Genomic DNA, 25,609 nt, shown 5'->3' on the forward strand with positions numbered 1-25,609 from the left:
ATATGGCCCTACTGCGCCAATGGGGCCTAATTTAATCCGGATGGCTGTGCTAACCAGGTTGAATGCACTGGGGCCATGATGTCCTAACTAGCTATACTGGAAAATGGCAGCAATATGCCAACAGGGCATAGCAGAAACTAGCAATGGTGTGTGCTAAGTGGTTACCACTGCCAATGGACCAATATGCTTTAACATGCACACGCTACAAGTAACCTTGCCGAATAATCATTGTGGAATAACCCATTGCCCACGTTTAAGGTGCATGATATATAATAATATTCGTAATTATTAAAATAATAATAATATGAGGTCGTTATGTAGCTCCTTGTGCCAGATGTCTCCTTCTGTAATAAGAGATGTTGCTATTACCCTATTTAAATGACACTAAATTATTGAACTTGGAAGAATGAAGGTTCCAGTTGAGTTTCGAATTTACAACATGCGGGCTTGTACGCGCTTAAACATGGGCTATCCACCTGATTTATATAATGTTAATTATAACATGTCCTTTGAAAATGAACAATTGTTGAAGAACTTCAAGGGGCTATTGCTATAAGTTAGTGAGAACACTACTGTGTATTTGTGGATATGCTTGGCTTTAGCTGTAGATGCACTTGTTTGCTGTTGGTTTAACAATGCATGGCTTGGGACCATTTATCAAAAGTAATTTGCAAAGCCAGTGGCTTGAAATTTTGTGGAGGCCTGTGCTCGGCATTTGTCAGGTGCTGCCATAATGGTGCCAACTGGCTATAAAATGGCAACAACTGGAAAATGGTGGGAATTCCAGGACATGTGATGGCGGCGTCGGGTAAATGCCTGTCTAATGCCTATACACAGGCCAAAACTGTTTTGCTTTGCCTATGCTTGTTTTTCAAAGAACTTCAGTGAATGTTAAAAAAAAAACAAGGAACAGATGTGAGGACACATACAGTTTATAGATTAAGTATCGGAATGCAAATTTAGTGAAGACATTTTTATTACACCAGTAGCACATTTAGAACTGCAATGAAGACATTAACTCCCAGAAGACGGCTTTGAAATAACATAACACTAGCAGGCACCGTATAGCACAAAGTTTGATGTTACTGTTTGAAAGAGCTAACTCAAAGAGGTCTCAGGAGGAACTGTTGTGGGTGTGGAGAGCAGGTACTTGGTGGGAACAGCCATAGGGATTAGCATTGCCAGTGACTGGATGGGTAAATAACCAAACACTCGCCACAAGCTGTGCGTCCCTCCGAACACGCCATCTCCCTCCTATATGTGCTCCAATGTAATCGTTTTGGCTTGTAGGTAGCCAAAACTACAATGATGTATGTCTCACACCCTCACTGGTTCCAACCTTTTGGGACGGTATGAGCCCAAACCGTCAAGCGTTCTTCTTGATGTCCACAGGTATGGACGTGTGCCTTTATGATGTGATATATGGCATTTGTAACGCCTAATTTGGCATACCTCCAGCCAAGCAATTTCTAATTTCACCTTACCCTGTAAACCAGCTATTTTAACCTAACCCTTAATCAGGTTTGTAGCTTCTGGTATGAAAAGTGAATTTCGCAAGTGATTTTCAGTTGTTGGTGTATGGTGCGCCTCTGCACAACTTTACACACATTTGTGAAAAAGAGGCCTTTTAACGCCACATGACAAATATTGGCTACTGGTGGAAGGCCGGGGAGCCTTAAGGTGAAGAGAGAGACTCCGGTGATGTTGGAAAGGTAGCTGGTAGCATTAAGGTAGACAGGCTGAGCGTGCAACACAAGCACTATGCAGTAGAGCTTCAGTCCAGCTTTCAACATAGTCACCATATACGAAAACACATTACACATCCCAAATGTTTACTTTCCCAGAGAAAGGTCTGGTGGGGTCACAATACGCCACCTTTCGGAGGAGGCCAGGAGCCGTAAGACCACCAGGGTGCTAGTGGGCGCAGTATAAATATTGGACAACATGGCATAACACAATGAATTTGAACGAAGAATACTTGCACATTTTTTTAAAGTGATTCTAAAAACCGGACTGGGTTTTTCTGTTAGGTGAGTCCCGATTTACTATGTAGAATAGAGAATAAATTGTTTTAACTAGATGTGAAAAAATAACCAGCAAGTCAAGGGTTCACTTTTACAAAGACACTTTTATGGGTGCTGCCAGAGCAGTACTGGAAGCATCTCGGAGCTTCTCCCGGGCCGCAGTCTTACACGGGGTTCTCATGCGCAATACACAGACAAGGTTTGCAGGAGGAAGAGCAGAGCCATCGCGTGCTCTTACATATATATTTACCCCAAACCCGCCGGTCCACATATACACACAGTATCAAGACTGTCGACACACGTCACATGAACCCTGTCGTGAGGTCACCGATGTCTTTGGGTGGTTTCCCTTTGCGCACGTCGTCCTTCTTTGTGTATCTTTTCCTGACCCACGGGAAGGAGTAAACAAACAATGGATGTTCTAGTTACAGCTTACAGGCTCGGATCACGTGCACTGCGTTCGCACGTAGCATGCTGCTTCCTGAACGGCGTCTTTGCGACGTGACTGAAATCGCTGGGCCAGCGGATCGTTCCGTGGCCGAGGTGATACCGGCAGAAGGGGGCACCACTGAGTAAACTCCCCAAGCACTCACTCCACCTCAGCACCTCTGCAGCAGGAGCGGGAGTGTTGCAGCTCCCTGCTCCCACCGGCGCCGTGTTGCCAAGTCACGGTGAAGTCTTGGGATGTTGCGCCAGGATGGAACAGGTCGACATTTCATATACTTTTGCCTTTTTTTGTTGTTTCCTGTAGATTGCAATTTTGACTGGACATTTTAGACCTCCAAATGTATTGCAGCCCTTTCCTTTGATACATTTATGATATCGTGTATGTGTATGTTCTGCAGTGTCTAAGTGTGCAGTGCCAGGAAGGAGGTAAGACCGGTGCGGGCCTTGCCTGGTGCTTCCTAGTTACTGGCCCCCTGAGTAGTGAATGTCTACATGTTGAGTGGCTTCAAAGTGGATTGATTGCTGCGCTCATTTTTTTTGTCTATTTGTACCAATCTCTACTTCAGCTATTTGGGGGCTATTTAAGTTGTTCTCTTGTGCTGGCAAATAAAAATCCCAATTGCTGTAAGCATGTGAATTGACAACATGCATTGGATACACTGCCCACGTTTTGCGGCATACTGAGTCTAAAAACTCATATTTTACCACTTAAAAAAATGGCTCGGTAGATGAAATCTAGCATAACATGTCATGTTCCCCTATTACCATTTACCAGGCCAGAGGTGGACTGGCCTATAGCGAAGTCTGGAAATGTCCCGGTAGGCCTCTCCACCCTGGGCCTCTTTTGTGTGGTATTTCAACATTTTCTCACAAGAAATGGGTTGGCCTTGTTGAAAAGGTGTGATACGAGGCCACTTTGAGAATTATTTACAGGTCCTCTTTTGGTTCCAAGTCCACCCCTGTACCAGGCGTCTGCCAAGCACCAGTCTCTGAAACGGAGTTAAGGCGTGCGCTCACACTACATCCCCCCAGAGCAGGGATCCTCACAACAAATGGAACAAGCATGTTTTCCCTGAGAAGTTGATTTGGGATAACACAGTAGCTGAGGCAGCTTTCGGTGGGAGGGTAGGAGGGGTGCAGGGGGATAATAGAGTGCCATAAGAGTCCTTTGTTGCTGCTTGCAGTAAGGCTGCATAGTATAAAAATAGCACAAGAGTAGGATAATACTGCTTGTTTGGGGTAATATTGGGGTGTGTTACCACACAAATGGGGTAAAATCGCACAACTCTATGGTGATGCAGGATTTATAATGATTTGCATGCTTTGCCCTGATATAACACTGTACCCAATACTTGACTGTCAGAATGTACTCGGGATAGTTTTTGTCAAAATTACTTGAGGGTGGTGGTAATGCTCCATGGGTGGGTTTGTGGCTCACCAATGGGGATGTTGCATTTATGTGTGGCAACTATATCTGCCCTGCCTTTGCCAGTGTGCCCGACACATGGAATGAGGGAGCAACTTGCTGTGTGATCCAAAATGGCCAGATAACATCACCAACAAAAATGTATGCATGAGTGTCGCCAGATGGGGGCTCCGGGGGGAACGCAAAGCCGTTTCCCCCCGGGGATGTTTTTGGCGCTGCACATGGCCAGCGAGTGGCCGTGGGGGGCAGAGCGCCTCCTCAGGGTATTTAAGGGTTCAGGGAAGGTTCAGGAGGCAGGCGGCGGTTGGACTTAATGATTGTCCCGCCCTCCCACCCCTTAATTTTGATTTAGGTCCGGTGCCTGGTTTTATTAAAAGGGGGGTGGGGGGACCATTGTACTTGGGTTCTGCGGGTTTTTTTTACGTTCCATGTCAAGTTTTTTACGGGGATTTTTGGTGTCTGTTAAGGGGCTATTGGCTGGTAGTTTTTGTGTGACAGGTCGGGGCATTAGTGAAGTTGTAATGTAAAATTTCTGTTGCTGATGTGGCAGGTCAGACTGGCTGCAGGTCATAGGAAGGGTGAGACTGGTGTAGAGGGGAGTCTGAGGGGTATTGAAGTGGTTCTGGGCTCCGGGGGGCATGGCCCCTTTTGATGTGGGGGGAGGGAAGCACAATGGGGGAATGGCACGGGAAAGGATGGGGTGGTGCTGTTTGCACAAGCGGGCCACCCCGGGAGAACAGGTATTGAGCCTGGAGGGGCATGGCCCCGGGGAGAAAGCGGGACGCCTGGAAAAGGGGTAAGGAGACGGTAGGGTCCAAGGGATAGTTAGGGAGAAAGTGGCTTTATTTAATTATTTAACTGTTGAGGGAAAATGAAAATGTTTAATTATTTAATTGGTTGTTTAAAATATTTATTTAGTTTGTAAGGCCATGGAGCCAGGTAAGCATTTAATTGTAAGCTTTGGCCTGTCACATTAAAGCAACCTTTTCCACTTTTAAATGAGTCTGGGTTTTTGTGCAGTAAGCCAAAATGGCTCTATAAATAAACATGCCCACATTGCCACGGAGGGTGGGCATAGTATAACACTTCGCCTAAGAATGCACTAATCACAGACACAGTGAATTATGAGGCTTTGATTGGCATCTTATCTTCCCTAATGCATTTGAGTGATTCCATTCTGAGATGGTCCTTCTTATTTCTCTCTCCTTGAACTCTGTTTGTGAAGGTGGGTTCACCCAGATAAGACTCATTATCCCTACACTGTGGAGTCCCTCAGGGTTCTATCTCGTCACTAAACCCTTCTAAAACCTATTTAATTGTTCTTCATCGTCAGGAGTTTTTCCAGAGAGGCTTCCTCCACTCTCTTCTCACTACAAACCTGATGTTAAATCTTTGGCTTTTACTCTTAATTTCAACCTAACCTTTTAAAACACGTGTTTTCTGATTTACACAATCTTATTTTTTTCAGTTGTCTCTGCTTTGCAAAGTACACGCATTATTTAAAATCTTTCGGACTTCTGCATGGCCTTCTAGGATTCGGTCCTTTGTCGCTTAGATGGTGTAATGCTGTCTTCTAGGGTCTTTCTTCGCCTTTTGTCCCTCTGAAGACAGTTTTACATTCAGGAGTCCGATTAAATGCAGGCGTGCAGAAGTTCAAACCTATTACTTCTACCCTGATCGCTCCTCCTTGGCTTCACGTTCACTCACGTCAGCTTTTCAAGATTTGCTGCGTTACCTATAAGGCAGTGTAGTTGGGTCAGGCTTCGTATTTGGCAAAATAACTAAATATTTCCGGAACTCTGAGGAAGACAGAAGCACAGTTTGTGCTTGGAAATACCATTTTTCAAACATACTTGCTATTTGGCCTAAGCATTCTCTTCTGCGGCTCCTCAGGCCTGGAATCCTATTCCTTTGTCTATTCACCTTTTGCCTTCTCTTTTAGAGTTTCGGAAGGCTCTCAAAATATATTTATTTTAAACTACTCATATTTAGGTTTTTATGTCGTTTTTTTGTCAGATTTAATTGAAATGGCCTATGTGTTTATGGTGCTCCTTTTTTATGTTCCGAAGCACATATTACCATGTCTGGTTTTATTGTAGAGAGCCTATTGTCTTCAGGCCTGGGCTTTGTGCTTTATACTTCTTCTAATAAATAAAAACACTAAATTTGCATGGGTTATCCCTGGAATGTGCCAGCCCTATAGTTGCCAACCCACTTGCACAAAGAGTGAACTATGGGCTAGAGACTGCATTTTTGGCAAGTTATTACTGTGAGGCGACCGTGCTGGCAGAGAACAAGTAGCGTGTTCACCTAATTTCCGAAATAACACATTATCATGGCTGTCAAGTGTAGTACCTCAGCCCGCTTGTTTGTATTTTACTTACGTGTTGTTTTCCTTTTACTACTATGGATGCTGCATCTTTCCTGCACGCTAAAAACAGACATCACAATACCCATACCCAGAGGTAAGCCTCTAAAGTAGACTTGCAGAAAGTCCATTGAGAACGTGTTAGAAGATAAAGTGCAAAATGGCGTCTTGCACATAGTGTCTACCTATATACGGAGCTATCATGGAAGTATTTCTGGGATAGTCCTCCAATACCACTGCAGAGTATTATCAATTGGGGTTATCATCCAACGACACAGACATTTTAATTCCTGCTGGTGCACAAAAGGCGATGAAGTTAGTTGAATGTTGTCTTTGAATTGGAAAGTAAGATATAATGGCCGAAACATTGAACACCCAACTCATTTTTATAAAGCACCTTCATCACGGGCACACAGCATGCACTGATACTGCCACTGCATGCCATGTGCTAGAAAGCTCAGTGATAAATACGTGTTGGCTCAGAAATGACGTGGCTGTGTGCTAAACACAGGAGGGCTCTTGCTTGTACTCTGTTTTTGTTGAGTGTGCCATTCCATGTGCCTAACAACTGAAAGATTATGACCCTGGGCTGTGGGGTTTCAAGGTTGCTGGTCCTAGCACAAAATAACAGTCACAGCACAGTAGCAAGACCAGCACACACTAGGCATGCAAAGCTATCAAAAAGTGTTAAGGCGGCTGCGCTGCAAAGTACTTCACTCCTAGGCCTGATCCTGAATATCTGAATGTTCAGGCAAATGTTATCAAAAGTGTGTTTGCAGGCAAAAGTATGTGAAATTGCTGAAGAGACTCACAGTGATGCAGGGTTTCATCTTGACACAAAGCCCTGGGCTATCCCTAAGCAAAGCTGCGCAGTTGGGAGGCGTGTAGCTCTTGACCGGTTCTCATAGCACCAATGCCCTGATATTGCACCAGTGCACAGAATGGATCAAATAGTCGTGATAGCATATACTGTCACCCTACCAACTGCCCAGCTCCGAGTGGGACCAAGACCGCACCCACTGTGGCTCCCATATATTCCAGAAGGAATCCGGCCAGGCTCAGCACCATGTAAGTAGAAAGTAGCATCTGACTGTATAGTGAGTAGAAAATAGCACCGAGGCTGATGTGTACAGTACATGCAGATTCCACACTGTGAAAAGGAAACCGAAAACAAAATGGCGGCTGAGATGCCAATATCCAGTCTGTAAAGTAACACCCTCACCCCACTCAATCCCAAGTATGAAAGAAGACAGGATTCTGTGTAAATTGCTTTTCCCCAAAGGCAGAGGCGGCACAGATGTCATGGCAGAATGTACGGGTCGTTTCGGAACAAGAGCGTTATCATATAACAGGTGGTCAATACAGAGGTAGACTATTCCGACCAGGAAAATAATGTGTACAAAATTGGTCCCCAAGATCAACATCGGTAATAATATTTTGTTTTTGTATATTGTTAAAACTCTGCTGAGCACCCATGCTGAGCTCAAACGATTGATTCCTTTCAGTAGATTTTTCTGCAGTGAAATTGAAGATTGATGAAGTCCCAGAATCTTTTCAAATGTCTTGAGCGATAAGACTTGGTGGTCAGTCTAAAATGAGTCTCTAGTCCTTGCACAAATCATGCATGTTGCTGAAATCACCCAGACCTACCTATGATGAGCAAATGCTGAAGTGAGGCAAAGGGCAAAAGGGTCCATCTTCTAGATAGAAGGGGATTCATTTGGCACATTGTTCTTACTGGCCCCATAGAGTCTGAGCCATGTATACATTAAAATCCCCTATTTGCCTCGATCCGCTCTGACCCCATTCCCACACATCCCAGGACCCTGCTTCCTGCCCCACAAAGTAGATGTGGCCTTCTGGTAGATATTGATGCATGTCTTACAGAATTTTGTCCCTGGAGAGGAGGGAGACCCAGTGACTCTATTCCACCAGGACAACATGGTTCCAGAACGTGGGTTTTCCTTTTATAAGAAATTCCCAAGTGATACTTTTAGGCCAATTTTTTGCACAGACTACAACTTTCAGAATACACGAAATTGTTCAGTGAAAGTGGTGTCACTGTGGCAAGAACCCCTCCGGTCATTCTACTATAGAGTAAACAAGAGGAGATTGGATAGCAAACCGTTTCATTGTTAGAGCAGGTAAATGAAATTGGCATACCACAATCACTATAGAGTAACCAGCAATATCCATTGATCACTTACACACCACCTGCAGTATTTTATAACATATAAAACATAAGTGTACTTGCAACATGCACACTGCCCAACAATGAATAATAGATATTTAATGCTACCATGCTCAACAGTACTCCTTTTATCAACCTCGGAACTATAAAGGGCTAAGGGGATGAGCCGGAATTGGAACCTGTGATCAAGATGTCAGAGATATCTGTAGGGCAGGGATCTGCAACCTTTGAGCCTGCAGTTGTCTTGGACTACAACTCACATTAAACCTAACAGCAGAGTGAATTGTGAGGGATCCTGGGAGTCCTAGTCCAAAAAAAACATCTGGAGAGCCACAGGTTGCAGAACTCTACTGGTGTATTAGACCACTGAGGCACAGGCACAGCTGTTAAAATATGCCTGCCCAGCATCAACACAAAAGAAATAGGTGCGGTTGTGCATTGTGTGACCAGGGAATACCCCCTTTCTAGGTCCATGTTTTCACAACATAAGCTCAGAGCAATAGAATAATGTAATAGTGCGCCATTAAAAGCAAAGCTTTGTCAGCCAAAGACAACATCTGTCAAAAATGTTTAACAATGCCGAGGCTTGCTTGGGACTCATCCATGTGAAGCAGTTGCCATGCTTCGATACAATATACATTTTAAATGGTCCCGAGGTAAAATACTTTCACCTGAAGCACACACTTCTAATAAAACAAGAATGGGCAAAAAATGTGTTTTATCTGTCATGTGTCAGGCGCAGCCTCAAATGCACCTACAGCAATAACATTTGCAACATTATGTGTGCCAATCATGTTATAGTGCGCACAGAAGAGACACACATTTGAAACAAGGAAAAAGCAGAAAACAAACGCAGTGCTTTTCAGACTGCGCCATCTGGGACACTTTCCGTTAAATTGATAGAACACGAAACCATATGCAACAAAAGCAAACATACAGAATGCCCACTTTTCAACAAATTGAAATGCCAGAAACATTCAAAAGGAGGGAATCATGATCAGGCATCACTAAGACGGATGTGTATTCATACACATTTGCCATCCACCACAATCGTAACCAATATTCTGTGGTTCAATACCCAAAAACGAAAAAGCAGAGAAAAAACAAACACAGTTCTGTCAAGTCTCTGTCATCTGGGTCCCTTTCTGTTAATCTAGGTATAGAGCCAAACCAAATACAGCATACGCACACACAGAATATCACCTTTCAAAAATTGCAATGCAAGAAACATACAAATGGAGGGAATGTGGGTTTGCATTCCCATATGCCTGCCATCTGCCACTGCCCAATTTACCCATGTCCATGCAGATAGTCTTTGCACCACCAGGTGTTACGCCTATGAGCCAAATCCTAAACACGGGGTAGGACATCCTTTCATATGTTTAAGGAATTATTATTGAACATCCTTGAGGTAGGTCTGTTTTGTCTGAAAAATCCATGTTTATAGTGGCCATAACCATAGTTATTAAAATGTATTCTGGGAATGTTCTTGAAATCGAAATTATAAAGTGGGCACAATTGCATCTTCTACTTCTGAATTGATTCTAGGTTTAAAATAAATGTACTGTAATGTACCGTACTTATAGAGCGCAGGCTAAGGCCCTAAGGCATTTAGGCTCCGAGAAGCAGACAATCCAAGTATGCTACAACATCATGAGCAGTGTTAGAAAAGGTGAGTCTTCAACGCTTTACGAAAGTGAAGATAATTTCCAATGTCACGCAACAGAGCCAGGAGCTTGTTCCACAAGGTAGGGGCAAGAACCGAAAAAGAACGGCCACCCAACTGAGCTCTCTCTTAGCGTAGAACGTTAAGTAGTGCTTGGGAGGATGAGCGGCAGCAACTAGTGGGCTGGTAATGCTCCCGTTTTATTTTCAAATGGGCTGCCCCAGTGTTGTCAAGAGCCTGGTGAGTAATACACAAGGTCTTAAACTCAACTCTGGCTTTCACAGGAAGCCAGTGAAGCTGCTGCAGAAAGAATGCAGAGGGGGTGAGTCTTGGTGTGTCTAAAGCCAACCTCGCCGCAGAATTCTGGAGCACTTCCAGCAACTGCAACTGAAACACCGGCTGTCCCAGGTAGACCTCATTACAGTAATCCAGTGATCCCATGATAGCTGAGGTGACCACCTTTGTACGACAGTCGGTAGGTAAAAGAGGGGAAATCGTTCTCAGCACAAAAGTCTGCAGTTCTGCAAGCAGGTATGCAATGGTGAATGCGGCCTTGCCTGCTGCAGAAGATTGCACTGAAGTGTGGACTTTGGAAGAAGACTGCCTACCCCATTCCATCTCTTTATGTCCTTAGTCATCCCCGTCGCGCATGCCCTACCTCGTCTCCATGTAGGCCATGGGTCTGCAACCTGTGGCACTCTAAATGTTTTGGACTCTGACTACCATGATCCCACACCACTGATTCTGCTGTTTTGGGATGATGGGAGATATAGTCCAAAACATCTACAGAGCGAATGGCTGCAGATCCCTTGGGTCATAACCGTGTTGGTCCAATGTGAACTTTCCACTGAGAGGATAGACTGGGTGAAGATTTGTGTGGGTTACAGAGAGAATTTATTTTTGTTTACTACAAATCATGCTACCGCTTAATTTTGAGGGGTTCTGACTTTCTGAGTTGTGGTCGGAGTTACACCTGGGTGGCATGTGTTGCTTTTCGGGGGAGAGAGAATAGAAGGTAAAGTATCACATAGAACAAATTTGAATAGGCAACCTGAGCGTAATAGAGAGTTATCCTTGCCACAGATGCTCTGCGCGCATCCAGCTGACTCTCCGACGGCACAAAAGGCAGAGATATTAACTTAAGCGATCGAACTTTAAGGCAGACGATTTACACACTATTTAGATGTATTGATTATATACCCTTGCCGTGGATGTCAGCTTCTGCTAGTCTTGGCTGTGTAACCAGTAGCCCTTTGTATCCTGGGATTTCACTTTTCAATTTAAATAGGTCGTGTAAATTATATAGTGGGAAAATTAAGAACATCTTGGCCTGTGTGCAACCATACAACTATTTTTGCAATAAAACTGCAGGAAATGTGGAAAGTGTATCAGAGATAGCAGCTAATTAAACACATGCTTATTATGGATGGTCTACTGGCAGATTGCAGCAAGACAAGTGTCAAACTGATATGGGACTTTATATATAGCACCCACCCACTACTAAATGACTCACCCTTATGCGCTGTGAGCTACCTATGCTAAGTCTAATGGGGAAGGGGTTCCTGGTATGGAGGAAGGGAGGCAAAATCTCAGCCTTCGGATAACAGGTAAGCAGCAACACAACCCCCACCCCAGCCCCCGGGCTCTGTAAACAGCCGATAGACACTGTCTTCAGATAGAAAGGATCCTTACCCTTTTAATGCACTCCAATAGAAAGGGCTGGACCTGGGATCCACTGCACTGGGTAAAAGGCATGTTATGGCAATCCTTTACATACAAAATCTAGAGCTATTCTTTTAAACTGCACAAGGATTTAACCCCTACCCCTCTCCCACTCCCCTTTGCCCTATTACGGCTCTACCCCACGGTGCGAGAGGAACCTGTATTGCTTGCATAGGAAATCGTGCACCCCTTGCTACTGATGCTCTAGGTGTTCCCCTTGTATTAGCACACTACGCCCCCCATCTCTCGGGGAATTCCTGCCTCTTACTTGTTCATTCATTGGAAAGGCTTGGGAGGGTCTTTTTCTTTTCATTCCATCATAAAATGAACCAGGGAGCGTGCACAACCACGGGGTAAGACCCCAGACTCTGTTTACAAAGAGGTGTATTTTTTGGCTATGTGTTCATTCATTGATGTTAAGTGACATATTTCAAACGGGTCACTTTTAGCAAAGGTGGCATGCAGGGGGTTGGTGGGGAACGGGTAGGGTTACACAAGTGTTTGCAAGGAATAGTAAAGGAGGGGTTAAAACAACCCATTTCTTAGCTATCATTGGTCACCTTTTAGTGTACGCTACGGGGAAGAGGGCAGACCTCAAATTAAAAGAAAGAGTGTGTTATCTATGTGGAGTATACAAAATGCCTCTTCCATTCCTGGCCCCTCAAAGGCCGCCTTACCAAAAAAACGCACCTGGGCATCAACTTGCTACACGCAAATACCTCGGAACTAAACACAGCAGTTTACCTTCAATGCCAAGAAGATGAGCATGTATAATCCTACCTGGAGGGACATTGAAGAAATAGCCTACAACTTTGCTGGGCATTTCGAAAAACACACCAAAACGTACGAGTATTTTTCTTACTAGTCTTTGCAGAATACACAGGCCAATCAACACATCGAGAGATTTACTGAGATGTTAGTGGGCCTCTGGAAGGATGTCAGTCAGGGCTCAGGCATAACCTGTCAGCATGTCAAATCTCTGTACCAAGTCTCTAGACATTGCAGAGGTGCACCAGCCTATTGGCAAATCTACCAATTAGCTCAGTAGTCCAGGCCGCTTCTGATGGGGACAACAAGTAAACATACTTGGTATATCAAAGCACATAGGTGCCTATACATAATCACACCACCTTCAGTGAAAAAAATGATGCTTCTCGTGGATTTTCATGCATTCCCCTTTCCGGGCTCCAATGTGTTTAATTGCATTTAAATGGAAAGAAGCGGTTTTTGCCTCAGCCAACAGGCACTCTGTTTCACACTTTCATATAGCTTACAATGAGCAATGGATTGGTGGCTTGTAGAACAATAAAGACCGGTTTCTATAGCACTACAGTGCCTCTAAACGTGTAGTGCGTGCTTTTTAAAATTTTATAGATAAATAAGTGCATACATTTTAAGGATGCGGCTGTTCCTAAGAAAATAAAGGACCAAAACAATCGAGGGCAGGGGTCTGCAGCTCTCCAGATGTTTTGCTCTGCTCCTTCCATGATCCTTCCGCATTGGTTATGCTATCTGGGGCTGATGGGAGTAGTAGCCCAAAACATCTGGTGAGCAAAGGTTTGCAGACCCCTGATCTAGGCAAGATTTCTGAAGGAGTGGGTTACAAGAAAGTCAGAATGATGAAACTGTTGACTGATCATGAGGGACATCATCCTTCGGTCATTACTTGTTAGCCAACAGCTCTTTGCATGCTGTAGCATATAGCGCCACACATAGAACGAAAATTGGAACTACAAGTTCTAGAATGGAAAGTGATTTTGGCTATAAAGACAGCATTAGATGAAAGTGACTGATGAGGGTGGGTTAAAAAAAACAGCTATTGGGGAGACTCCATAACGTTCAGTGCAAGATCATTATATGTAATATACGAATACATGTATGTCTGCTACTTTATTGCATATGTGCATTTGTATGTGGTTTCTTCTGTAGGTAATGATATGTTTTGATTACGGGTAAACAGATTAGGGAGCAACTTATTTTGTGAACCCCTTATATAGGATCTAAACAAGGTTGTACTCTCATGGTTGCCGACTGCAAATTGCCATCCTTTGTTGAATTTTCAGGCATTCCTCTGAAGGGCACCGGGTGTCATGCACGCCTTGGACTGGACCCACCCATACCATCGCTAATTTCATGACCATATTTGGCAACATTTGCGAAAGAATGTATATTGTTTTAACAGCAACACAACAGAAAAGGCAACGCACGTTGTAATGCAAAAGTGAAACTCACAGCAGGCCTCAGGCCTAAAGTTTACTGACCACCTGTCCAGAATGTACATGCACAGCCCAGAGCTCGGCTGCCTTGGTGAAATACAAACAGTTCCTATTTAGAAACTTTTCAAAAAGTGTTTTAAAGAGAGAGAATTGATCGGATCTTCGGCGACTGCATCGAGATTCTAGAGCAACTCCACAGAATTAAACAGGTGATCAAGGTCTAGGTCTGTGCAGTGACCGCCAAGGTGTTGACATAGCCGTGTGGGCCCATGTCATTTTCAGAGATGCAGTGGGTAAAGTGGCCCACGCAGTGGGCAGGAGCCCGGGAGCGGCCCCTGGTGGAGCGGCGGTCGCGACAACAGGAGCAGCAGCAGCAGCAGCCCTCTAGTGCCTCCAAGCCCCGGCAGCTCAGGAAGAAGACGTTCTTAAGCAGGAAGACCGAGACGGCCTGCTGGTGGGGCCCAAAGCACAGGAAGCCGCGAATGGCCAGCAGGGGCCCGTCCACCAACACGCCGCTGCCGAGGAGTCGAAGGAACGAGCGCCCGCACCTCGGCCTCCCAGAGGAGGAGGACAACTTGTTCAGGTCATAGAGCCAGAGCACGGGCGAGGCAAGCGCCACAAAATAGACGGCCAGCAGGGTGTAGCGCAGCTGAGGCGACAGCGGGCCCGCCTCCGGCATGAGGAGCTGCTCCATGAGGGCGAAGGCGTCCAGCAGGTCCAGGCAGGTGCCCAGGAAGCAGGCCCGGGCTCGCTGGTGGAGGGCGCAGGCCCCCGCGTCCTCCTCCGTGCTGAGGGACCGCACCAGCGCGTAGAGCAGGGGGGCAGAAAGGGCCACGGTAACGCGCAGCCCGCCGCCGCCGAATGGCACGCGCAGCTCCACCTGCTCCAGCAGCGACGTGCCCACTAACAGCGCCACCTTCGGCGTGAAGGCAATGGAGTAGATGAGCCAAGCCAGGTGTGTGTAGGCCCACTCCCCGCCGGGGCTCGGGCCCGGCGCCTTCTCCTCGCCGGGGGCTTCGGTGTCCTGCGAGGAGGGGCTGTGCTGCGGCAGCTCCAGACTCTCAGCTGCAGCCTCCTTTTCCCGCTGCTGCTGCTTCTTCTTGAGTCCCCGGCTGTTCTTGGCAAAGAAGATGCCCCACCCAGCCAGCACCACCAGGTCGGTGGCCACCCAGGAGCACCAGTACAGGTCGGTGACGGCGATCAGGTAGAGGTCAAGGAGGCCGCCCTGGGCCAGCAGCAGCACCAGGGCCAGCGCTTTGTAGCAGCCGCTGCGGCAGGCGGCAGCGCCAGCACCACCCCCACGAGCCCCACCGCGACCACCACCGCGGCCCCCGCGGCCTGGCACATATAGTGGCGGTGCTCCCGGCCCAAACTCCCCGGCCGTCATGCTGCAGGAGGTGGAGGTACTGGACGAGGCACCTGGGGTGGAGGGGAGCGGTGGCACCGTGCTATGTGGGGGCACCAGTGGCTGGCACAGACTCCTGTTCTCTTCTTCGCCCGCCGCTGGGTCCCCGGTGCTGGAGCTGTGCGATCCTCTCCGGAAAGATATGCGCAGGAACAGCGGCTGGAGGTCGGGTGGGATGGCCGCAGCAGCTGAGGTGGAGGAAGGCTGGAAGGAGCCGGACACCACAGAGGGGGGCCTTGGGTGCTGAGGCTGATGAATGGGCGCTCGGTTCATGGTCCTGTGTGCGCCTCCCGCTTCTGAGAGCGGGCTGCGGGGGCTCCCTGCCCGACTGCCCCCTCCTCCAGCCCCTGCAGGCACCCTCCACACCAGGGCTGATGGATGGAGGATGCACAAGTCGAGATGAGGATGTCAGGCAGCATCCAGAGAGATGCTGGGATGACTTCACGCGAGAAATAAAATCTGGCGCGGGAGTATTGGATCCGGGAACATAGCGTAATCGAGTGTATGCCGGACCACTATAAGAATTAGCAAAACCCGCCATGGAGCCCGTGGAGCAGATGCAGCTATGACTGATGCTTCGTGACAGAGACACGGAAGAAAACTAGGTTCCCTGGATACAGGAGCAGCGAAAGAGACGGGAATATGTCTTGCTTCTGATTAGAATCAAGCTGAAGAAAACCCCCAGTGCAAAATACATGAAACCGAAAATGCGTTTACACCTTAATGCAACCTGCTGATCACCTGGAACACCCATAACCTGGGCACTTGTCCACGTAGCAGACAAAACCCATATTTGCATGCCTCCATTTCTGTACCCCTGTACTCCCTTAGGTACCACATAAATGCTGGAGATGGTTGTTTCTTTGTGGCACAGCAGTCCTGTCTTTATAGGGCAAGGTAAAGGCCACCCTTTGTAGACAACTACCTTAGCACCTAGGTGTGCGACTTTCTGCCTCGTGCTGCATCTCTTTGTTTTATTGTTTTCCCCACCTTTGAAGGAGGGGGGGGGAAACCTGTTGTTGGAGAGGCTGGCCCCCTGCCACTCGGCACCTTTGGCTGTCTGGTCCCGCCCCCCAACCGGCTCTGTCATGTTTTCCCTCTGGCTGGGTGTGAGCACCTAGGTGTGCGACTTTCTGCCTCGTGCTGCATCTCTTTGTTTTATTGTTTTCCCCACCTTTGAAGGAGGGGGGGGGGGGGAAACCTGTTGTTGGAGAGGCTGGCCCCCTGCCACTCGGCACCTTTGGCTGTCTGGTCCCGCCCCCCAACCGGCTCTGTCATGTTTTCCCTCTGGCTGGGTGTGAGCAGGAGGCCTGACAGTGGGCAGGGGGTTGGGGGGGAGAAAAGAGGAGGCCACCCTTCAGGCTGCTCTCTGTCCCTATGGGCAGCTCCCAAGCTTAAGGGCCTGTGCCCTTCAGCTCCATGGGGTGCCCCCTCATTCCGCGACACTGGTCATAATCTGTGGAACCGCTATCCTTCTGGGTCCTTTTCATAATATACTTATATACATAAATAATACGCTAACACGTGTTTGTGTTGGCAATAAAAAGGATGTGACTTTTTATTAAACATAGTAGGAAAATAAAACAAACTGAGTATTATGGGTAATTCCCAACAAACAGGTGTGTAATGTTCTCATAGTCTGTACTTTTGGGCACTTGGGCCAGGAAATGGAAAGCTGCCAGATTCCTTCCAGGCCCATGCCGCCACACCTGAATAGGGTTTACGGCCACTCCGGTTCCCCCAAAAGACACTCGCTCAGAGGCATTGCTAGGGGGGTGGCTGAGGGGGCTATAGACCCAGGTCTTTTGGTTGTAGCCTCAGATAAAAGCTCAGGGACTACAACTAAGCTAGCCCTGAGTCCCGACAGTCCTGACATTAGCGTAGCCCCAGATCTTTTGCAGACCTAGCAACACCCCTGCTCTTGCTCCTACTTGCATCCCCTTGCCTCTAACACGTTCAAGATCCCTTTGTGGAATAATTCCATCCCTTTTAACGACAGATGTGTTCCATCTTATTAAATATGTCTGAGTCAGAAAGACTATACCCCGTGCCTGATGAACTTCAGGCCCCTGCTTGTGCAGGATTATTCAATGCTTTTGCTCAGCTTTCTCCTAGTTATGTGAATGGTTCTGTTTGATGAACCCTGAGTCTTAGAATTGTGTCTTAGAACTGACCACCTAAGTGGGGCGAGTTGCAAGAAATCATTTAAATTAAGCATAAAGAGCAGCTATTTCTCTATACTCTGTGTTGTCTGGGCTGATCCCTATCTGTCATGCATTCATGTCTCTTGTGTGCATCTTTAGAGGCTACCATTCGCCCGCCTCTTGAAAGCATAAACTATCAGTGCGCTGTTGGTTAGGTCTTTCCCCCAGCTATCTTTTACAAAATATGCTATGGCTGATATCCTAGCCCATGTTTTCTTTTTATTCTGGCTGTAAGTCCATGCAACACATTTGCTGATCTCTATCTTATTTATGTCTTCTGCGTATGTGACATTTGTACCTTCCTTTTCCATGGCCAGGCATTTACTCTATCGTTTAGCTGTCTTTTTCTGCTAATGCCTTGTTTACCAGCTCCATTGAGAGCCTTACCGGGGACTCTCGGCGGCTGACGTAGAGTGGTCCTCTGTGGGCACCTCGCTCTGGGTGCATTTGTCGTCCGCTGATTTTTCCTGGCCTCGGCTGTCCGGTGTGTTCCATCAGCTGTTTTCATGAGTACCCTGTTAGCACTTCCCAAAACTCTTTTGGCACTTCTGCCATCATCTGGTCTGCGTCTGGTCAGTGGCGCCGGGATGTCTCCCAATGTAAGCAAGATACTGCGTCAGCAACCTCCTTCTCCGCTCCTGTGATGATCTTTTGTTGCTGATGCTGCCCATGCCATATTATCCAACCAGACTACCAGCTCTGTGTTGGTTACAACTGTTGCCCATTGCTTTAAGGCATGCCTTTGGCCAAGGGTTGCCCGACCCTTGGCCAAGGATCTGCACCCGTTTTAACAGATCTTTGTTGCTTAACTGTGTGACCCATAACTTTTAAGGCAATTTATGTAAGGTTTGTAATCTTGAACTCTTCTGACCCACCTCTCTCTACTGTATTTCAGTGGCATGCACCATATGCCTGTCCCTTTGAAATGATGTGTAGTTATGATTTTCTACCCTTAATTCTAGCTCAAAGATTCTGGAATAAAGCTTTCCCTGGGATACCACACATGCTGATAAGTAGGACCTGCCCGCCACCGACTGTCATTCTCTGCCTGTCTCCTTTTCTTTTAATTTTAGTACCCGGTTGCCTCCAATAGGTATTTTATTTACCCTTTAGGAGAAAACACCTTCTCCTACGTTCGTGTCTAATTCTACTAATTACCACTATATCAAACGACCAGACTATCACCTCCTTATTACTCATCTCTGGGACCCCTAGCTTTAAAATGTTTCCTGTGGGAAGCTTTCCAGCACTGTTGTGTTGTGCCAAACCTTTGGCCAAGATTCATCCCCAATTTTTAGTAGTTCCTTGCTGTTTAAATGTGTGACCCATAGCTTTAGTGCAATTTGTGTGGGGACGGTTTGCAGTATTGCAATTTTCAGGCCCACCCGTACTGTATTTATACCTGACTGCTTGAAATTCTTCTTGCCCTTTATCCTTATTCTTTTCTAACCCTTTAAGTTTCTGGGTGAAACCCTTGTTTAGGTTAACACCTTTGTTCTGAAAAATAGGGCAAGCAGATCCGAGACTGTAATTCTTCTGACTCTCCCTTTTCTTTGTTTTAAAACACCTGATTGTTTTCTGGTAGTCTTTCTATTTTGGCTTTTGGAATCCCGCATTCCCCTAAGCTACCCTTCAAAAGACACATCTTCCCCATGCATTTGTGTTTGGTTATATAATTTCCCCCGCTTGACGGGCCCCCTGGCACATGGCCTTTGGACGACAAATGTGAAAACATGCATTTCTACTTCTTTCTAATCTCCTGTTACTGCTGGTGTCCCTTATCTTATCCCTGTAAACAGTGTTTGAAAATTGAGGGGATAGGGGTGTGTGCGTTGGGAGCTATTCAGCTTGCTCCTTCTTTAGACCTAGCATGTCCTTATTGGTTTTACCCCCACGCCTATCAGGAACTGCTTTTGGCTCTCCAAGGCCAACTACTGCTGCGGGAGCTCCCTTATGTTACTCTGACTCATGTACTCTTTTAAAATGTCAATTGTGGGCCTGCAGAGTGGGGTGGGTGGGTGTATTGGGGCTGGGAAGCAAGGCCTGCTGGCGCTGTGTGGCCGGATGCCAGTACCCAAAGTGCTGCATGTCTAAATCCTCCAGGTGCCTGGAAGGGCATGATAAACCTTGGCAGTATCACGGGTGTGGCCGTGTCTGCTAGACCTTTACCCCCAATTATATCACTTACTTTATGATATTTTTACCCCTTTGCATAAAGTTGCTGGGGGATGGTCTCAAGCCCTCTTTCTGGGTTTACAGCAACCTGCCATAACAAAGTGGTGCCATCGATTACTTATGCCCGCCACTGGGTGGTAGCAGCCCGTGGTATACCTCAATCATCGCATACCATGACCTAAAATGAATCCCCTTTATTCCTAAATTGGTATGTTTGTACTGCCACCAGCTGGCCTGTGGGGCCAAATATAGTACCTGGTGGATGCTGGTTCTAGGCTAACCTAGCTAACCTAGCAGCCCCAGGCTAAAACATTCGATCTCTGCTGGGCACTGCTGCAGGGCCGCCCCAAGCGAGGCCAGGTAACTGCTGCCCCATGGTAGCAGGCCACAGAGAGGGGCAGCACCATCCCCCATAGGCACAGCTCCCCCCTCTCATCCACCAGCAAGGAGACACACAGTCTCCACACTGCTAAGTGCAGGAAGGGTGAGGTGTGAAAGTACACCCCACCCTTCCACAATAACAAATGAGTGCTAAGCACCTTGGGGAAGCAAGGTCAGCCAGGCAGGAGAACAACAAAGGGGAGCCCCCCAGGGGCTCAGACAGTTGGCAGCAAGCCGGCCTGGGGGCTGGCTTCACAGCCCCCACAAATACACCACAAAGACCTTGGGGGAGCCCTGGGTCCTATATAAGGAGCTGTTCAGCTCAGAAAAATACAGCTTGTTTGTGGACCCTGCACGGGGACCCAAACAACTAGAGAGTTTGCTGTCTACTCAGCGTCTCTTTCCTTTTCTTGAAATCCACTGTGCACTCAGTGATTTTCTCATTTATCTCCTCAAAATTCACTGCATACGCAGTGTCTTGATATTTTCTTTACTAAATTGAACATCGCCCTGTTCAGATTACATCGCTTTGTGCAGCGGTTAAACAGCATCAAGTAAAAGTGAGGAACGGGACGGCCCATCTTTTTCTTCGCCGGCAAGGGAGTTTCAGAAGCGGATGAGATCCAGGCATGGGCAGCAGCGTTCGCAGGCCGCGCATTTCCGCTCCAAGTAAGTTAAACACCCTCTGCACACCGCGGTTGCATAGCAACTAGGCGTACTGCCGGTCAGGAGTAGAAATATATAAATGTACGCTTACCTTGGACGCAAGCCAACACTGGGCAACGCGAATGATCACTAACGTGCGCATAGAATCATGGTCATTACCAGCATGATAAAGCAGATCGGAGTATACGAAACTAAAACTTTAAACAGTAAAAAACCAGAACACATGGGCAAGATAAATTTGAAAGCAGGGCGCTAACAATCTCGGGCGCTAACAGCCGGATAGAAGCAATGTCGAATTTTTTAACAAAAAGATTCCAATAAGGGAACACGCCGCGATTAAAGGTGTTTCTCTTCTATTACAAAAAACCGATAGTTTAGCAACAAGTGAAAACATGTCAGAGACATCGGCAGATTGAAGGCACAAAGAGAAAAACAAAGCGGGGTCAGAACGCTTGTTGTCTAAAACTTACTTCACAGGGCGAATTAGGAACCTCTACCTCAGCCCCCAAAAAGACACACAGCCAGAAACAAATAGCCACAGGCTTCCACATAGCAGCTACTACCACAGGTATAACAAAGGGGGCATTTTTCTTCAAATGTGTTTTTTTTCTTGTCAACTCTGTCACATCGGGTCAGGCCTTTGTGTAGGCATTCTAGGACCCCCCCGACCCCTGACCACCTTTTTTAGTTATTTAAACAGCCAAAAGAACAGGGCTCCCACAAAGAGTACAATTGTTAAAGTTTGTTTTTTCAAACAGGGGGAAAAAGATGGCACCAAACAGGGAGATGCAGGAGCCCAAAGCAGTGCCAAGGAACCCAAGATCACCACACCTACAGTCAGCAATCGAGGCAGCCGAGCATTTTGGTTGGGAATGGGTCCGAGAGAATTTATATGGGCTACCAAAAGAAGGTCTGACACTAACAGGGGTGGGAGAGAGCCCCCCCCCAGAAAAGAGAAGCAAGACAAGTGAGACCCCAAAGAAAGGTAAAAAAAAGGAAAAATGGCAAGATTGTTTGAAAATATGAAAGAAATGCAACAGATGATGTTGGAAATCAGGGACAAACAGGCCCCCAAAGAGCCTGTAGGGACACCAGGTCAGAACATACCCCTGGCACCCACAGTAGGTATAGAGCACACAACACACGCGGAACCACCTGTTGTGACCACGCCAATAGAAACAGAATCAACAGGGCCTTTAAAAGTATGGGCTACGCCCACCCCAAGCAACACAGGCTTGATAAGCAATAACAGCAATGCCACTTTGGATATTATGATTTTTAGCAGTGCACAGTTAGAGTTAAAACTGAAATCTTTTGAAACAGAAATACTTAACAGGTACAAAAAATCCCTGGCCTGGAACATTAATATAACAATCAAAGAGGCTATTTGGGCTAAAGAATTAATCGAAATATTCTCGCTGATAGAGGCCCAGCGTAAAGGGAAGGATGCTTTCAGGGATCCCAAAAAGATTGAGGACAAAGCCATAGCCAGGAACGCCCAAGTAAAACAGAACTGGGAAAACTGGTCAAAATCATTTTCCATTTTGGCAACAATCTTTATGGAAAAATTCCCGGGGGATGGAATAAAGCTATGTGCATACGCAGATAAAATCAGGGAAGTAAAAACCACCCACAAAGGGAACGGGTGGCTAGCATATGACATAAGATTTAGAAGGAAAATGTCAGAAAGACCAGCAATAGAATGGGATGAGGTTCAGAATGACCTATATATTTTGAATGCCGAGCCTCCATCAGAGGAAGAAGTTGCTATATTGCTCTCCGCAAAGTGCACCGAACAAACATAAATCACCAATGCAATTACAGAGCAAATACTTTGAACGTAGACAGACGCAATAACTCACAACCACGCATTCTTAGAAGATAATCAGCTCTTATACGGCTATTTATTCAAAGCTTAGAAGTACATAGAAATAACTCCCAAAAATAATATGGACATAAATCACAGAAGAAGTAAAGAATTCAAAAGGAAATACATCACCGTGAGTGTAACAGGATTCCTCATCTCGCCCAGAAGCGGCTGGAAGACCCCGGGAACAGCCAGGCCGAGAGCACCATAGCTCACAGGAGGGCTGGACGTAAGCGTCCTTCTCTGGCTGGAGTCTCACCTGACCACCTCCGGGCTTCTGCATATATACACACTCCACAAAGGGGAGTCAATTCTCGAACCTTCTGGAAATTGCACTTGCGCAGTTGAGGAACAGCCGTCGGTTGCCAGCTGGGTCAATCGAGAGCTCCCCCCAAGAAGCGCAGTGCCTCTCTTCTCTAAAAACACGCTCCACGGAGAACAATAGCAAACCATAACAAAGTTAGCTTTCCCAGCAGAAATGTCCTTGACGGCATACCAGGTTTGGAAAGCATGTTTTTCTCAGCACCGTGAATCTAACACTCAGCAAAATGTGTGCAGCTTTTCACTGCGGCATGAAGTAAATATCCATCATGGCTCAGAGCGCTCCCAGAATGCATTGCGCACCAGCGCCATTTTAGTTCAAGCATCACAGTTGCCCAAGCAACCGGCAAGACAAACGAAAACACCCAAGGGGGAAACAGAAATAATGAAAATGAAAAACATAGGAAAGAAGAGCAGCCCTTTCGGAAAAACCAGCCATGGGGGGGGCTAGGACAAAAACTTGCGGGCAGAATAAAACCCACCAAGCCACAAAATCCAATATCCCATGCAGGAATTATGGGAAAAATCAATGCTCATGGGGAAAGGAGTGCTGGTATAAACATAGCTGCGCCAATTGCAATGGGGACCACCCAGCAAGCAGCTGCACCAGATTACCCTAAAAAAAAATACTAAAAAAGAAGAGCAATGAAAACACAACCCCCTCCCCCCAATTTTGACGGCAGGCAGAACCCCCATTAACCCGGGGAATTTTAATGAAGCATTGGAAAAATATCCTGACAAAATAATCAGCTCAGCAATCAAATGGGGCTTCAAGGAAGGTTTCACCATTCCATTCAAGGGAAAAGGGTCCCAAAAAATCCCCAGGAACCTGGTCTCAGCTAGGGATAACCCTAAAATAATAAGAGAGAAAATAGAGAAAGAGCTGCGGTTAGGCTGAATTGGAGGCCCCTAGGAAAGAATGCCATTCCCAGACTACCTAGTGTCACCTTTAGGACTGGTACCCAAAAAAGAACCTGGGAAGATGAGGCTAATGCATCATTTGTCATACCCAGGGGACACTCCCTCAACAACGGCATACCCCCCACCAAATCCAGAGTCACTTACACACAGTTCCAGGAGGCTTTAAGGCTCATACAGGACTGTGGGAAAAAAAGCCTTGATGGCTAAATCAGATATTGAATCCGCTTTCAGGCTACTAGCAGTCCACCCGAACTCGCAGCAGTGGCTAGGTTTCACTTTCGATAATACATTTTATGTGGACAGATGCCTCCCCATGGGTTGCGCAGTCTCCTGCGCTCGATTCGAGCAATTGAGCTAATTTTTTCAATGGGCATTTCAGAAACAATTACCAGGGGCAAAGGTAGTTCATAATTTAGATGACTTCATGGTAATGGGCCCTCCAAATTCTGAAGACTGTTATAGGGCCCTTGAAGTATTAGAAAACGTGGCTGCGCAATAGGGCATCCCATTAGCTGCAGAAAAGACAACCAAACTATCCACAAACATTCTCTTTTTAGGAATAGAAATAGATACAATAGACGGGCTATGCAGAATACCAAAAGCGAAAATAATTGAACTTCTAGGGAAGATCCAGGATCTAAGTACAAAGAACAAGGGTACAGTAAGAGAATTAGTCATTGGCAGGCAGCCTCAATTCTGCAGCCAGGATCATTCTGCAGGGCAAGGTATTTTCCAGGAGCCTGGAGTTCTAAACCAGAACATGCACCAAACCCCACCTTCACATTAGGCTGGGCAAGGAAGTGAAGGAGGACCTAAAAATATGTGGGAATTTCCTCAGAAACTTCAACGGGACCACACTTTGGCGCACGCCATTGAACACAGGGGACAGAAGGGTCCTCTTCACAGATGCAGCAGGGAGCAAAGGCTTCAGAGCCATATTAGGTGCTGAATGGGTGGCAGGGCATTGGCCCGAGACTTGGCATTCAGCAGAATGGACAAAAAACATCACTCTTTTAGAAATATTCCCCATCTGGCTAAACATACACATATGGTGCAGGCAGCCGACTAACACGGAACTCATGGTTTGGTGCGACAACATGGCAGTGGTAGGAATTTTGAAAGGAGAACCACAAAATGCCACTTGGTCCTCAAAGTACTACGATCAATCACAACGGTCACACTGCATAAAAATATTGTTGTCAAAGCAAAGCACATTGCTGGAGCAGATAATAACATTGCAGACGCTTTATCTTGCTTTCAGCGGACAAGATTCCGGGAGCTAGCGCCTCACGCCCAGGAAAAGATGACATCGATCCCAGCGGAATGCTGTGCGATAATGGGAAGCTAGAAAAATCTGCATCAACTTCTCCGCCCGAGGGTCAAGGCCGGGATGCACAACAAACCGCCACCTTAAAAACAGGGGCCAGCAGCATACTGCCCCCAGACAACACAAATCCTTCAACGGGATTCCTAGAAAAGATAGCAGAGAAAGCCTTGGCGAACAGCATTACAGCTTAGTACAGTAAGTGCTTGCAAACGGTTCTCAGAACAACAGGTTTAAACCATGTTGAATTGATTACAATAAAAGATATAGAAATCTTTTTAAAAT

The 25,609-nt window shown here is 46.6% G+C and overlaps 2 protein-coding genes across 2 annotated transcripts in view; one reads left to right on the top strand and one right to left on the bottom strand.

The window, feature by feature from the left end:
• Nucleotides 1-958: 958 nt before the first annotated feature.
• On the bottom strand, nucleotides 959-16,130 carry TMEM121B (transmembrane protein 121B). The gene has a single exon (XM_069628651.1). It carries the CDS (start codon nucleotides 15,736-15,738, stop codon nucleotides 14,281-14,283), a length of 1,458 nt encoding a protein of 485 aa, XP_069484752.1. The 5' UTR covers nucleotides 15,739-16,130; the 3' UTR covers nucleotides 959-14,280.
• The window catches only part of HDHD5 (haloacid dehalogenase like hydrolase domain containing 5), a 511,697-nt gene continuing 488,420 nt past the window's right edge, over nucleotides 2,333-25,609 (top strand). Inside the window, exon 1 of the mRNA XM_069628653.1 lies at nucleotides 2,333-2,730. Within this exon, the coding sequence (XP_069484754.1) occupies nucleotides 2,722-2,730 (9 nt within the window). The 5' untranslated portion in view covers nucleotides 2,333-2,721. The remainder of the gene's footprint in view (nucleotides 2,731-25,609) is intronic.

Source organism: Ambystoma mexicanum, chromosome 12 (assembly GCF_040938575.1).
Source record: "Ambystoma mexicanum isolate Mex_15411 chromosome 12, UKY_AmexF1_1, whole genome shotgun sequence".
NCBI classification, from domain to species: domain Eukaryota; kingdom Metazoa; phylum Chordata; class Amphibia; order Caudata; family Ambystomatidae; genus Ambystoma; species Ambystoma mexicanum.

Excerpts from the sequence above, each read along its gene's own strand:
- TMEM121B (XM_069628651.1), bottom strand. The coding sequence starts at position 15,738 with ATGAACCGAGCGCCCATTCATCAGCCTCAGCACCCAAGGCCCCCCTCT.